Here is a 14,306-nt window from a genome sequence, read left to right as displayed (position 1 = left end):
GACATGAAGACCAAAGACTTCCAACTCCTAGTTCCTGCTCCATGGAACAGTCTGGAGGGGGTTAGAAATGTCTGGGCTAAATGTGACCCAGTGGGGATGTGGGGCATGTGGACAGGGTGTGTGGAGGGGCACAGAGCACCCCTTGCTCGAGGCCGCTGGGAAGAACCTTCCAAGCAGAGAGGCTGGCCCTCACACAGGCCACGTGTGTGACTTGGAGTGAGGGTCTGTGGCAGAGCGGGGTGTGGCCTGTGAGCTGGGGCAGCCCCAGCAGGGTGAGCTGTTAGAAGACAGCGAGGTCCAGGACAGGTGACTGGAGCCGTGTGGAGCTCAGGCTCCCGGGTCTGGAGGGTCCAGGGCCCAACCTGCCACTCCTGACTCAGCTGTTCCAGACATGTGCCTGACCTGCCCTCTCACCCCTGGCCCTCACACGTCCTCTCCCCTCCACCCACGTCCTGTGCTATCCCTGGTGACCAGCCGCTGCCCATTCTCCTCCTCTGCCTCCTGGGGCCCAAGCTCAGCAGGTGCTGATACCCCTGAATTGCCACGTGCAAGCGGACTGTGCCCTTCCAAGGCGCGCTGCTTTGGACATCGTTCAAAGTACTTCTGGAACTCTTCTTTTGGAAAATGTTCTTGGATAAGAGAAATGCCCTTGCTGGCTGAGACAGAAGCTGGGCCCTGAAGCCCACAGGTGAATGCTCACCGTGTTGCCCACACAGCAGCTCTTTGAAAAGCTCAATTATCTGCCAATACATAAAGACTGGGAGGTATTCAAATAAACGTAGAATCTTGGCCTCTCCTAAAAACGGAGACAATGGCTGCCCGAGTCTCCTTTTTGCCAGCTTGGAGCTGGTGGCAGCTGTCCTACGGAGAGGTACAAGCCCACTGCTCACCATGGTCCCCGCCACCCCAGGTCACACAGGACTCTCCTGCCGAGCCCCTGCACACCTCAAATGGGCCCACAGCTCCCCCAGATAAACCCTCTCCTGCTCCAGATCTGCCTCCTCCTCCCACTCCCACCCCCACCAGGTTGCTCTCTCAGCGTCCCATGCTTCCCGAGGCTGTGCCAGGCTCTGAGGATGTTCCGTGAGGAGCTCGCGCGTGCGTTCAGCAGCAGCGCTGTCCCGAGTGAGCTCCTGTCTGCTGTCCAGCCCCTTTGCTGGCTGCGGTTTCTCGTGGTCAGCCCTCACCCTCGCCCTGCTGTCACATCTGCCCCGGCCCAGCCCTGCTGGCCCTGAGGGCGCACCTGCGGGCCTGGATGAACCTCTTCACCAGTGCCATCCTGCTCTGCAGCTGCGCCAGCCTGGTCTCCTGGTCCAGGGGGCTCTTGGCCTTGGCCTTGGACAGGCACTTGTAAGCCTCGGTCAGCGCCCCGTGGGCTTTGTCGTAGTTCTGGTATTCATCAATCTCCACCTGTGTGGATGAGACCCGTCAAAACCCGCAGGGCTCCACAGCCCTCCTGAGGACCCTGCTGGAATCCCAGGGAGGGTGCACACCTGGGCACAAGCATCGTAAAAGCCAGCCAGGAGGTCCAGAGCCCGCCCCTTGGTGTAGAAGCTGATGATGTTCTTCATGATCTCCGGCTCCTTGCGCCAGTCCAGGGACTGCAGGTAGTTGGCAGCCATGATGTAGATTTCCTTCTGCCTGGAAACGCTCGCGAAGAACGTGATTTTCTCTGTGTCTCCAGACTTGAGCAGTGCTCTCATGGCCTAGGCAGAGGCAGGCGGGCTCAGGCAAGCAGGGGCTGGGCCGGGACAAGCACAGGGACCCAGAGCAGGAGCTCTCCCAGAAGAGTGGCTCAGGGCTTCCCGGAGAGGGAGATCTTCGTGGTCATGCTCCTCCTGGCCAGAAAGGCTCAGCCCTGGCTCAGGGTAATCGGGAAGGCAAATGGAGAGGCGTGCAGGAGGCCCGCAGCCTAAATGCCCATGAAGCAGCCACGGCAGGCTGGGGCCAGCGCTCACCTTCAGCTTGTTCCCAGCCTGCGTGTACTTCTTGGTGGCCAGGTGGTAGCTGCCCTGGCGCATGCAGCAGTTTGCTATCTGCTCCAGCAGCTCCCGCCGAGACTCCTCAGGCAGGTCCGTGGAGTCCTTGGACACGGTCATCTTTTCGGCCATCTCCTCAGTGATAGTCATGTTCTGCTCCAGGCACAGCTGCAGGGCTTCGTGATACTATAAAGGTGCAGAGATGGGACGGGGCTGCCGAGAGGGCCGGGAACCGAAGCGTGCCCCTCATCTGTCACCGCTCTAGAGGAAACCAGGCCCCTGGGGTGAGTGGCGGCCTCTGTCTGGCTGGGGTGGGTGTGGAGGGGACAAGGATGTCTCGACCCCACTGACCTACAGGCATTCACATGACTTTCCTCACTCTGTCAACAACATTCCAGAATGGAAAGGCAGAAACAGTCACAAGTGATAATATGCTCAAAACATTATTACATTTGGGAGAAAAGGAACTGATAATTTTCTTGTATAATTCTCAATTTTTTAAATTAAAGATTTTTTTTTTTTTTTTTTTTTTGGAGACAAGGTCTCTCGGTCACTCAGGTTGGAGTGCAGTGGTAAAATCATGGCTCACTGTAGCCTCTACCTTCCCAGGGTCAGGTGATCTTCCTGCCTCAGTTTTTGTATTTTCAGTAGAGACAAATGGGATTTTGCCATGTTGCCCAGGCTGGTCTTGAACTCCTGGGATTAAGCAATACGCCTGCCTTGAGCTCCCAAAGTGCTGGGATCACAGGCACGAGCCACTGCGCCTGGACTGATTTTCCTAATATTTTAAGAACAATTTGATATTCTTCATTTGAGAATATGTTTTAGGCCAGGCACAGTGGCTCACGCCTGTAATCTCAGCACTTTGGGAAGCCAAAGCAAGAGGGTCACTTTGGCCCCGCAGTTTGAGACCAGCCTGGGCAAGATAGTGAGACCCTATCTCCACAACAAAAAAAAGTAATAGTTCACCGGGCGCGGTGGCTCAAGCCTGTAATCCCAGCACTTTGGGAGGCCGAGGCGGGCGGATCACAAGGTCAAGAGATCGAGACCATCCTGGTCAACATGGTGAAACCCCGTCTCTACTAAAAATAAAAAAAATTAGCTGGGCGCGGTGGTACATGCCTGTAATCCCAGCTACTCAGGAGGCTGAGGCAGGAGAATTGCCTGAACCCAGGGGGCGGAGGTTGCGGTGAGCCGAGATCATGCCATTGCACTCCAGCCTGGGTAACAAGAGCGAAACTCCGTCTCAAAAAAAAAAAAAAAAAAAAGTAATAGTTCATAAATATATATGAAGTAATAACACATTTATATTCAGAAAAAGAATATGGCCTGGCACAGTGGCTCATACCTGTAATCCCAGCACTTTGGAAGGCTGAGGCAGGCAGATCACCTGAGGTAAGAAGCTCAAGACCAGCCTGACCAACATGGAGAAATCCCGTCTGTATTAAAAATATAAAATAAACTGGGCATGGTAGCAGGTGCCTGTAATCCCAGCTACTCAGGAAGCTGAGGCAGGAGCATCGCTTGAACCCAGGAGGTGGAGGTTATGGTGAGCCGAGATCACACCATTATGCTCCAGCCTGGGGAATAAGAGTGAAACTTCATCCCCTCTTCCTCCCCCTAAAAAAAGAAGCAAAAAGAGTATGTCTCAGAAGAAAAAGAATTCTGCCTTGGAGGTGTTTCCATTTCAGTACGCTGGGAGCTGCCAACATGCTCTCTGCTATGCAGGTGTCCACGGTGCTGAGGAATCCCTGAGGATCAACCATCCTGGTGACAGACAGAGGGCTGGAACCCTTACTGCCATTAACCACGTGCAGAGCACACCTTGTGCACACGACGCTGAGTGTGTGCACGTGTCTGTTAACTCTTAAGGGAAGGGGTGGCTGGGACAAGGGAGACACACCTCTGGCTGGGGATAGGTACTGCCTGCTGTGTTCCACAGCACCTGGGTATCTGCTTCCCATGACCATCTAGTGGGTGTTCTCACTTTTTCACCCTACTAGCCCAGTAAAATGGCGTCTCCATGAATTGTGGTCTGTATTATCATCATTATTTCTTTTAGTAGAGATGGGGTTTCTCCATGTTGGTCAGGCTGGTCTCAAACTCCTGACCTCAGGTGATCTGCCTGCCTTAGACTCCAAAAGTGCTGGGATTACAGGTGTGAGCACACACGCCCGGCCCTAATTTCTTTATTTTTTAGTAGAGATAGGGTTTCACTACGTTGGCCGGGCTGGTCTTGAATTCCTGACCTCAGGTGATCCACCTGCCTTGCCCTCCCAGAGTGCTGGGATTACAGGTGTGAGCCACCGTGTCCAACCTTGATCTGTATTTCTACCAACTGTATTTCCTTTTGAGAGGAAACGTTTCACAGCCAACCACAGGGCTCACGTCCATAGTCTCAGCGTTTTGGGAGGCTGAGGCAGGAGGATTGCTTGAGCCCAGGAGTTCAAGACCAGCCTGAGCAACATAGTAAGACCCTGTCTCTACTAAAAAATGTTTTCTAATTAGCTGGGGGTGGTGGCACATGCTTGTATTCCCAGCTACTCAGGAGGCAGGAGAGTCACGAGGCTGAGGCAGCAGTAAGCCAAGACAGCACCACCACACTCCAGCCTGTGCAACAGAGTGAGACCCTGTCTCAACAATAACAACAAAAAGCTAAAATGGTAAATTTTGTGTCGTGTATTTTTGCTCCCCCACACAGGTGAGGGCAACTCCCTGCGTGTGATCTGATGCCAGCCTGAAGGATGGCGAGTCTACACTCACAGAAGTCCTGGGTGTGCCGTACGTGAACTCCAGGGCAGGGGGCACCCACCACAGCTGTCCTCGAGAATGCATAACCAAGTGAGCAGCTATTCCCATGGCCTCTGGTGACAGGGGCTCCTGAGCTGTGGTGCCTGCATGGAGCCGAGCCCAGGCCCCACCAGCCCTGTACCTTCCTGGCAGCCAGCAGCAGCTCCACCGCCCTCTCGTACTGACTGTGCTCGATGAAGAAGTCGGAGCAGCGGGCCAGGAGTGCAGGGTCTGACGTCTCATCCAGGTCCTCTGCTATGAGCTGCAGGGCCACAAACTGCTGGGTGGCAAAGGCCAGCTCCAGGGCCTTGGAGAAGTGGCCAGCCTGAGGATGGATGTGGTGGGCTCTGAGCAGCTGCTCAAGCCCTGGGGGCCTGAGGACAGAGGCCTCGTGCAGGCAAGGGTGCCCTGGCCTGCTGCCTTCCCTGAGGTCCCCACTGGTGGCAGGCCCTCACCTTGTGGTACAGCATGACTGCCCTGTCCATCTGTGTGGCCTTCTCATAGTATCGAGCCACCTCGATCATGTCCTCCGGGGAGCTGAGCAGGGCCAAGTTCATGAGCTGGTCATCCAGGCCGTTCTCCTATAGGAGGGAGGCAGGGCCTGGAAGCAGCTCCCACCAGCTTCCACAGGCCCACTGAGACTCCGGAACGTGGCCGGGTATGAATCAACCCTGCACTTGGGTATGCTGCTCGGCAATCTCTGTGGTCATGGGTTTAAGGAGCTGATGACTTACTGGGTCTGCCTACAAGGATTTTCCAATGCTTTGTGTTCTATTTTACAGAGCACGGCAAGTAACACCTGACACGGAAGATGTTTCTGGAAGTGAGAGCCTGGGTTGGGACACGTGCACGGGTGCAGAATGCCCCGTGGCTTTCTAGGAGGGTCCGGGCGCTTGGCTACCTGGAGGGTCTGCTGTTTGCAAGGCCATAGGCCGTGAAGCAGCCTCACCCACTGCTCAGGAGCCCTGGAGCCTGGGAAACATCTGAGGATAATGCAGCCCTTTGCAAACAATGTGAGATGGAGGTGGGCTGCGGGGTGGATGAGGAGCCAGGCAGGGTGAGGAGCGAGGCCAGACAGCGTGTCCCTGACACGATCCTCTCTCTCCGCTTTGCCACCTGAACCTCGGGCGCGCCGGCTCCCCACCCTTGCCCCGTGGTACCTTGCACAGGCGGATGGCGTTCTTGAAGGCCTGCGCCTGGGTGTAGAAGTGCACCGCCTGCCCCACCTCTTCCTGGCTCTCGTACTGGCGGGCGAGGTGGTAGGAGGCTGCCAGGTTTCCCGTCTCGTTGGCTATCTGCGCAGCCTAGAAAGACAAACCAAAGATAAGACATGGTGGCCATGTGTCCACCTCGTGAGTGCCTGGCCAGCCGGCTCCCCACAGGGCCCTCACCTTCTGGACGCTGCCCTGGAAGCAGTGGATGCGGACCAGGGAGAAGTGGTCCTGGGCCAGCTGGTAGTAGTGCAGCGCAGTGTCCATCTCGCCCTGGCTCTCCAGGTACTGTGCCCACCACTGCCACAGGGTCCTGTGGGCAGCCCCAAGGCCATGGGTTCTCCATCTGAGCCCTGCCCCTACCTGGAACGGCACCCACTCCCACCCTGTGCCAACCTTAGAGTGCATGTCAGCTGACCTGCAAACAGGCTGGGCCAAGGGTGAAGCCCCTGGGCTCTGTCCAAACGGAGGGCCCGGCTCAGGGCCTGTCATAGCTCTGAGGGGCTGGGGGATGCTGCCCCCTCATGCAGGAAGCCAAGGGAGGGGGCGCTTGAGCAAGCCGTGGCCACCCCCAACAAACCTCCAAGATAGAGTGCAGTCCCGCCAGCCTGGGCAGGGACACTCACTTATCCTTCATCTTATTCACGTAGAGCTCCAGGGATGGCAGGTCCTCCGACAGCATCCTGGGCACCTCGAAGCGGTGCGTGTCCGACTTCTCGTAGCTGTGAGAGGAGACAGGAGGTCCTTGTTCCCTCCCGTCTTAGCCCCATGGGAAGCAGATGGGCTGAGAGGCAGTGTCGGTGAAACACATCAGAGTGGTGGCCCTCGGGGTGTGGGATCTCAGCCTGCAGCTCTGCAGGGCCTCAGCATGCGCAGCCGGGAGGCAGTGGGGGCTCCCTGAACTGTGGGGGCCTGGGAGGTGGGTTACCCATCCAAACCCCAGGAACAGGTCTACGAGCAGCTCCTCCTCTGGAGAGGGTGACATGGTGTTTGTCTGCCCTCAGGAGACACCAAGCCCATCTGTGCTCGGCAACCGACACCAGCAACGGGACAGAGGTCTTTCTCTCTGCCTCAAGACCCGGGTGGCCCAGGATGGAAGGGGCAACCCCACATCTCCGAGGCCCCAGTAGCTTCCTGCTGAGAAGGCTGCCACCACCCTGAGACAGACCCCTCCTCAGAGAACCTCCCTGGTCACCTCACAACAGCACAGAGAGGCCTCAGGAGTCAGAGCTGTCCAGTGAGGGTGGAGGGGCCAAGGGCCGCACTTACTAGCTGAGGGCCTGGCTGCAGTCGGCGCTGGCCTCCAGGTGCCTGGCGTAGCGGTGGCAGGTTCGGCGCAGGTGCACGCGGTCGTGGCGCTCGGCTACCTTGAGAGCTTTCTGCCACTGGCCCGAGGCCTGGTAGAACTTGTTCAGGAGGTCGTAGCGCTGGCACTTCCTATACAGCTGCTCGGCATCCTCCTGAGGAACGAGGATGGGTGGGAGTCATGCAGCCTCCGCACACCCACCCTTCAGAAACACGGTTCCACGCCGGGCCACCAGTCACTACGCCCTCCCATGCTGCCAAGCACACTGACACATGGGCTGCTTTGGGCACAGTGAGCACCACGCCCACAGTTGCAGTGTGAGATGTACCACCCACCTCCCATGGCCACGCTGAGAAGCCGCGTGCTCAGACCTCCCGACCTACCCACCTCCCACGGCCACCCTGAGAAGCCGCGTGCTCAGATCTCCCGACCCACACACCTCCCACGGCCACGCTGAGAAGCCGCGTGCTCAGACCTCGCGACCCACCCATCTTCCATGGCCACCCTGAGAAGCTGTGTGCTCAGATCTCCTGACCCGGGGCCTCCTGGGTGTTCTGCTCCAGGCCTGCATGCCTGCCTGGCACACATCCTGGAGAGCCAGCAGCCGCCTCGCCTCCACTGCTGCAGTCTGCCCAGCTCTCCCGGGCTCTGCCCTCATCATTACAGGCTCAAGCCAGTGGATGTGCCCCCTCCTTCCCTGGGGGACTATGGCTGTGGCAGGTGTGGTGCCTTCCCACCCTCCCCACGGCGAGTGCTCTCTTACCAGCATGCCTAGCTGCGTGGCCAGCACGGCCACACGGGCCTCCAGCTCTGGCTCCTGCTCCGCCTCGCGCAGCGCTCTGGCCCCACGGGCATGGCCCATGTTCCCCAGGCACACTTTGGCCACGTCCAGCCGCTGAGTCTTCACGCACATGCGTGCCATGTTCTCCCAGACGGCCTCGCTGTAGGCAGATGGGAGTATGTGAGGCTCCCACCTAGCACATCAGGGCCCCTCTGGCCCTATGGCCCCTCCTCTTGAGGCAAGTGGTCATCAGGCATGGCTGCCAAAGGGGCCTGAGGGGAGCCGTCATCCATTAGCTCTGTCCGTGGGCAAGACTACAGGCCATCCAGAGAGGTACCTGTCACAAGTCCCATGGCCTCCTCAAACCCAAGAGGCAGAGGCCAGGTCCCACTAGACAGAAAGGGCCAGTTGCAGTGGCTTACGCCTGTAATCTCAGCATTCTGGGAGGTTGAGGTGGGTGGATCATGAGGTCAAGAAATCGACACCAGCCTGGCCAACATGGTGAAACCCTGTCTCTATTAAAAATACAAAAATTGGCCAGGCGTGGTGTGGTGGCGCATGCCTGTAGTCCCAGCTACTTGGAAGGCTGAGGCAGGAGAACTGCTTGAACCTGGGAGGCGAAGGTTGCAGTGAGCCGATATCGCGCCACTGCACTCCAGCCTGACGCCTGGCAACACAGCGAGACTCTGTCTCAAAAAAAAAAAAAAACCAAAACCAAACCAAAAATTAACCGGGCATGGTGGCACATGCCTGTAGTCTCTACTCAGGAGGCTGAGGCAGGAGAATCGCTTGAACCCAGAAGGTGGAGGTTGTGGTGACCCAAGATTGCACTACTGAACTGTAGCCTAGAGACAGAGCAAAACTCTGTCTCAAAAAAAAAAAAGAGAGACAGAAGGATCTCTTATGCAGATCACCAAGCTCCTCCTCCTTTTCCCCAGCTCTAAGCAGCTGTCTGCTCAGGAAATGCAGGCTTCCCGTATTGCTTGCACACACAGGATCTGCTCTGAAACGGAGCCTCCTGCTCTCACCTGAGCCTGGGATTGCAGGGCCTCTGATAAACCAGCCCTGCACAGCGAGGCGGGGACCGTCACCCGACAGCCTGGCAGCCACAGGGGGAAACCTTGGGGGGTGGGGTACAGGGTCCAGACTCTGAGTCAGCCGAGGAACATGGAGCCTGGGCTATCTCTCCAGGAGAGCTTGACCTTACCCATGCATGGTTCTGTGGAGCTCTGGAGGTCTGCCGAGCTGAGGGCCCCAGCAGGAGGCCTGCAGATGGGCTGACCAATGGGACATGGGGGCCAGCATCTTATGCCCCAGTCCTGTGTCCCACTCTCAGGCGGTGAGTTTTGTGTGTGTGAAGGAACAGAGTGCTAAATGGGCAGCTTGTGTCAGGGCACAGGTGCAGGGATGGTGGAAGTCACCCTGCCTCTTTGTTTTTTGTGTTAAGACAGAGTCTCCTTCTGTTGCCCAGGCTGGAGTACAGTGGCACAATCACAGCCCACTCCAACCTCGACCTCCTGGGCTCAAGCAATCCTCCCACCTCAGCCTCCTAGCTGGGACCCAGCTAGCTAGGACCACAGGTGTGTGCTACCACCCCTGGCTATTTTTTTGTAGATATGGGGTTTTGCCATGTTGCCCAGGCTGGTCTTGAACTTCTGAGCTCAAGTGATCCCCCCGCCTTGGCTTCCCACCAGGCTAGGATGACAGGCATGAGCCACTGCACTCGGCCCCCGCTCTGTGTGGCGTTTCCTGCATTCCTCCCTTGCTGGTGCTGATCCACGGAGGCCGCTAGTCTCCGTGTGGACCAGAAATGACTGAGGCCTTGGTTTGTGTTGGCTCTGGGGGAGGCCAAGGCTGCTGACAGCCACCATGGGACATGGCGCTGCATGAGAACCATGTGTCCGAGTGTGGGGGTGGCACTCACAGCCAGGCCACCTGGTGGAACTGGGCGGGAGGTTATGTGTCCAAGGCCATCCAGAGAGAGCCCTCCTCAAGGGCCCTTGGGGCCAGCCTGGCCCATGGTTTCAGGCCTGATGTGGGCTCAGGGCCTCAGACAAAGACCCTACTCCAAGCCACAGCTTAGTGTGGTCACCACACAGGGACTTGCAGAGGATGTACTGGTCACTTCCTGCATCTCTCTCCTCTGCCATCCACGCCCACCCCCCACCGCCATGCTGGAATGGCAGGCAGCAGCACCGCAGGGGCTCCCACACATGGGCACAGGCCCACAATCACAGGCACAGAGCTCAACCACCACACACACACACACACACACACACACACACACACACACAGCCTCCCACAACCACATATACCCAGAGTTCCCCACATGCCCCCACAACCACATACACACAGCCCCCTACAACCACATATACAGCCCCCAACATGCCGCCCACAACCACACACACACCACACAGAGCACCCACATGCCCCCTGCAACCACACACACATACAGAGACACTGAGACCCTTACGTGCCCCCGACAACCACACAGAGCCCCCCACAACCGCACACACACACACAGAGATACAGAGCCCCCCACAACCGCACAGAGACACACATACAGATACAGAGCCCCCACAACCACACAGAGCCCCCTACAACCGCACACACAGAGACACACACACACATACAGAGCCCGCCACAACCACACACACATACACATAGACACAGAGCCCCCAACATGCCCCCTACAACCCCCTCACATGGAGCACCCCCCACATGCTCCCCCACCCCCCCACACACCCCCACAAGCACAGGCAGCACAGCCCGTGAGTGGCCTCATGGCCTCAGAGCAACCCCGCCCAGGCGCAGGCCCTTCACTCACATTCCAGGCTGCTCCCCAGATGAGCCTCCGCCCAGACCACAGTCTTGGCCAGGCAGCAGCCCTGCAGCCTCCCCACTGGCACAGCCACAGGCCCCTCTGAGGACTGGAGGGACCAGCCGCCCACAGAGCCCCAAGCCCACTGTCCTGGTGAGTGAGAGGGGCTGGGGTGTGTGCAGCTGGGCATTTTCCTAATGGCCCTGCCCCCGTGGGGAGGAGGGGCCTGGGAGAAGAGTCAGGGACCCTGTCTCACTGTGGGGCCCCTGTCTCCAGGATGTGTAGGCTATCCACATCTCAGGTTCTGTACTCCCACGGAATCACAGGGTAAATGGTGCCAAGATGGCAGCTCCAGGCAAGCCCAGTGCACTAGCATCTGAGTCTGGGGGCTGGTCCCTGGGACAGGCCACGTGGTGGTGTCTGGCTGCAATGCTGCATGCCCAGGTACCCATTCCTGAAAGCCAGGGGGTACTCTGTGCCTAGTTTTACATGTACTTGAGTCCTGCTAGAACTTCAGTGAATTCCACGGACATTTTCTAACACGGGGGATGCAGGGTGGGGAGGTGCATGTGTCTTAGCTGCAACCGGCCCAGGCGGCCCCCGCTAGTAGGTTTATGTGGCAACACATGCCAGCCCAGCCCAGGGTGCCTGCCACGTGGCACATATCATGCCTGGAGCCAGGAGAGAGTGTGTCCAAACCCACAGGCCAGGCCTTTGCAGGGGGGCCAGGCGTCTAGGGGGCCGGGACGTGAGCCTGCCTCCCTGCCACAGTCATTGAACACATGTCCTCTGATGGCCTCACACGGGGCTCCTCACAGCACCTGGGCGCACACCCACTGGTAGCTTCCTGGACGCTCGGTCGGCGCTGTGGTGAAGGTGACGCAACACTGGGTGCAAGGACCTCAGGGAGGTGCCCCTGGCAGCAGCGTCCTGATCTCCGATCCCTGCCTCTCAGTCTTCTGGCTTTGGAACTCCTGCCACCAACAGCAGCGTGGTGGGAGGGCTGAGCACCCAGCCTGCCTGCCCCTCAGGCTGTGCTACCCTCCGTCCTCCAGAGCTCCATGCAAGAAGTCACATCTTCACGCTGGAACTTCTTTCCTTCTAACAGCAGAAAACCCAGGCTTGCCCTTCTCCCTATCGAGAGGTCCTGGGTAAATACACTCTTTTGAGTGTCAGACCAGTTTATAAATGACTCAGACACAGCTGCCCCCTGCTGAGACATGCATCAAGACTGGGGGTCCAGGCTCCCCAAAATGCTGCTGCCCGTCACCCATCAGCTAATGACACACATCGAGTGCAGGGGTCACATCCAAATCTCAAAAGAAACATTCCATTCTCACCACACCACACAGCTTCCAGTAAAGTCTACAGATCAGATGGAAGCGACGCCACAGCTCCTCAGAGACTTCTCATTTCTCTAACACCTGGATGGTGGCGGATGCTGGGGGCTCAGTGCATGAAGCATGATGGCTGCTTCATAAACAGCATGTTGTGCAGACACGTGGTCTTTTTCATTCTCCTGTCCCAAAAGACTGCACTATTGGAATTTTAAAAACTCTTCTGTTTGTGCTTACCCTCTCCTGAGGCCACGGGGTGGTGCTGGACGGGGCTGGGACCTGGCTCTACCTGCCAGGCGTGGCTCCTTTCCTCTCTCTTGTCCTGAAAACTGGTTCCTTCTGTCCACATCCAGTTGCGGTGGAAAATCACAAATGAGCAGAGGAACGTGGCGGCTGACCTGGGGCCCAGCTGGGCTTCCCTGTGCTCTAAGCACCCCGTCTTCCCCATGTGGAGGCCGCCCATGGGGAGTGGGAGAGACTGCAGGTTGGCCTTGGTTTTGCTCTGGCTCCTGGGGCACACTTGTGACAAAGGACCTGGCCAGCACATTGTCCGATGCCCGCACTTCCGTGTGCTCTGTCAGCGGTGTCAAAAGATGCCCACACTTGCACGTGCTCTGTCCTTGGCATTAAATCTGCACCACGTGGGGCTTGGAGAAGCATGTGCTGGACGTGCAGCTGCCAGTGAAGCTGGACACGCCCTCTGACAGGCCCCTGCCTGATGGGCTGAGGCTGCTGGGAGAACCCATGGGAAAGGTGGGGCCCCCTGGCCCAGCTGGGCGCAGACCTGCCAGAAGCGTCCAGACCCAGGCACCCTCGGCAAGCTCCTTCCACAGCCAGCCTCCCGCTCTGGCCACCAGCATGGCACTGGCCCCGTGTGATTCCTGCCTCCTCTTTGTGACGGCTAGCCAGGGCTCTTGGGACAGCCACCACTCTGGTGTGGGGTTCTGCGGTTTGTGCATCTGACATAAATTCCAAGAAGTAAACACCCTCTTAGTTCCCATCCAAGTCTTGAGAATTTCCTGTTGTCCGGCCAGTCTGTGGAGTCACCCACATCTGCACTTCATCAGCCCCAGAGGTGCTGGAACAAGAAGCAGATGGGCAGCAGGGGACACAGCCTTCAAAGGGCTCTGCAGAAGCTCGGCGAAGACCACTCTGAGTCAGGACGAGGGGGACGGGTGGAACGGCGGCTTGATGATCATGCCTGCAAAAGCTGCCCCTCCCGCCGTGTCTCTGTTGTATGCTAGGGCTCCTGCTCTGTGGGATATAGGAGCTGCAGACACATGTGGGAAGGGGCAGTGGGACTCCACTGCGACCAAGACCCCAAGCGACAGGGAGAGCAGGAAGGCCTGATGGGCTGGGGGGAAGCCCACGGCCCAGCTTTGAGTCCCCTTGGTGGGAGTTGCCCCCGAGAGCCACAGATCCTCCCAGGAGGGTCACTCCTAACTTAAATTCTGCTCCCAGGCCTTCCACACTCCTGTGCCCAGCCTCCTATAGCGCCAGGGGCTAGAAGCGGCATGATGGCTGAGGACACAGGGACCTGGAGCACCCCCAGAAGTGCCAGGAGGGCGGAGGCCGACACTGGCCTCTGTGAACCGGGACTTCTGGGGGTGCTGCCGACGTGTGGGAGTCTGGCCATGGCCTCCTCCTCAATCGACCTGAGGAAAGGACCAGAGGGGGCCGCTGAGGCCATCAAACGTGTCTTCTGGGCTCTGAAGCTCAGCACTGGCTTTTTACTGGAAGTTAGCTGTTTGAAAACTCCCAAAAGAGAAATGATTTAGTTAACTCAGGAGGAAATAAATTCTTTCCCCACGGAAACTTTTGGGAAACGTCCAGATGCTGCACCCCAGACTGCTTCTGAGGAGCGGGTCACAGGCAGGAAGGGCTGGGGAAACCCCCAGGGCCTTCTGAGCCACTCGGGGGAGTGGGGGCCAGCAGCACCACTGTGCCCCGCATGCCCTGTCAGTTTCCTGGGGCCAAGAATAGAAACAGAAACAACTTTTCCCTGGGCACAAGCCAAGGAAGAAGGGAAAGCAAAAACCCAATGGACGCATCTGCATCGAACTCCTGGGAAAATCCCACAG

The 14,306-nt window shown here is 58.0% G+C and overlaps 1 protein-coding gene across 4 annotated transcripts in view; it reads right to left on the bottom strand.

The window, feature by feature from the left end:
* The window catches only part of IFT140 (intraflagellar transport 140), a 105,675-nt gene that overhangs the window by 9,855 nt on the left and 81,514 nt on the right, over positions 1 to 14,306 (bottom strand). For all 4 annotated transcript variants that reach the window (XM_074381784.1, XM_074381783.1, XM_003928378.4 and 1 more), the window contains 10 exons: positions 8,050 to 8,227; positions 7,250 to 7,440; positions 6,607 to 6,702; positions 6,161 to 6,293; positions 5,930 to 6,073; positions 5,225 to 5,350; positions 4,912 to 5,094; positions 1,959 to 2,165; positions 1,494 to 1,706; positions 1,244 to 1,410 (listed from right to left, as the gene is read on the bottom strand). In XM_074381784.1, coding sequence (XP_074237885.1) covers positions 1,244 to 1,410; positions 1,494 to 1,706; positions 1,959 to 2,165; positions 4,912 to 5,094; positions 5,225 to 5,350; positions 5,930 to 6,073; positions 6,161 to 6,293; positions 6,607 to 6,702; positions 7,250 to 7,440; positions 8,050 to 8,227 — 1,638 coding nt within the window. The remainder of the gene's footprint in view (positions 1 to 1,243; positions 1,411 to 1,493; positions 1,707 to 1,958; positions 2,166 to 4,911; positions 5,095 to 5,224; positions 5,351 to 5,929; positions 6,074 to 6,160; positions 6,294 to 6,606; positions 6,703 to 7,249; positions 7,441 to 8,049; positions 8,228 to 14,306) is intronic.

This window comes from Saimiri boliviensis, chromosome 12 (genome assembly GCF_048565385.1).
Source record: "Saimiri boliviensis isolate mSaiBol1 chromosome 12, mSaiBol1.pri, whole genome shotgun sequence".
Classification (NCBI taxonomy): Eukaryota; Metazoa; Chordata; class Mammalia; order Primates; family Cebidae; genus Saimiri; species Saimiri boliviensis.
This window is presented reverse-complemented; position numbering and strand designations above follow the sequence as displayed.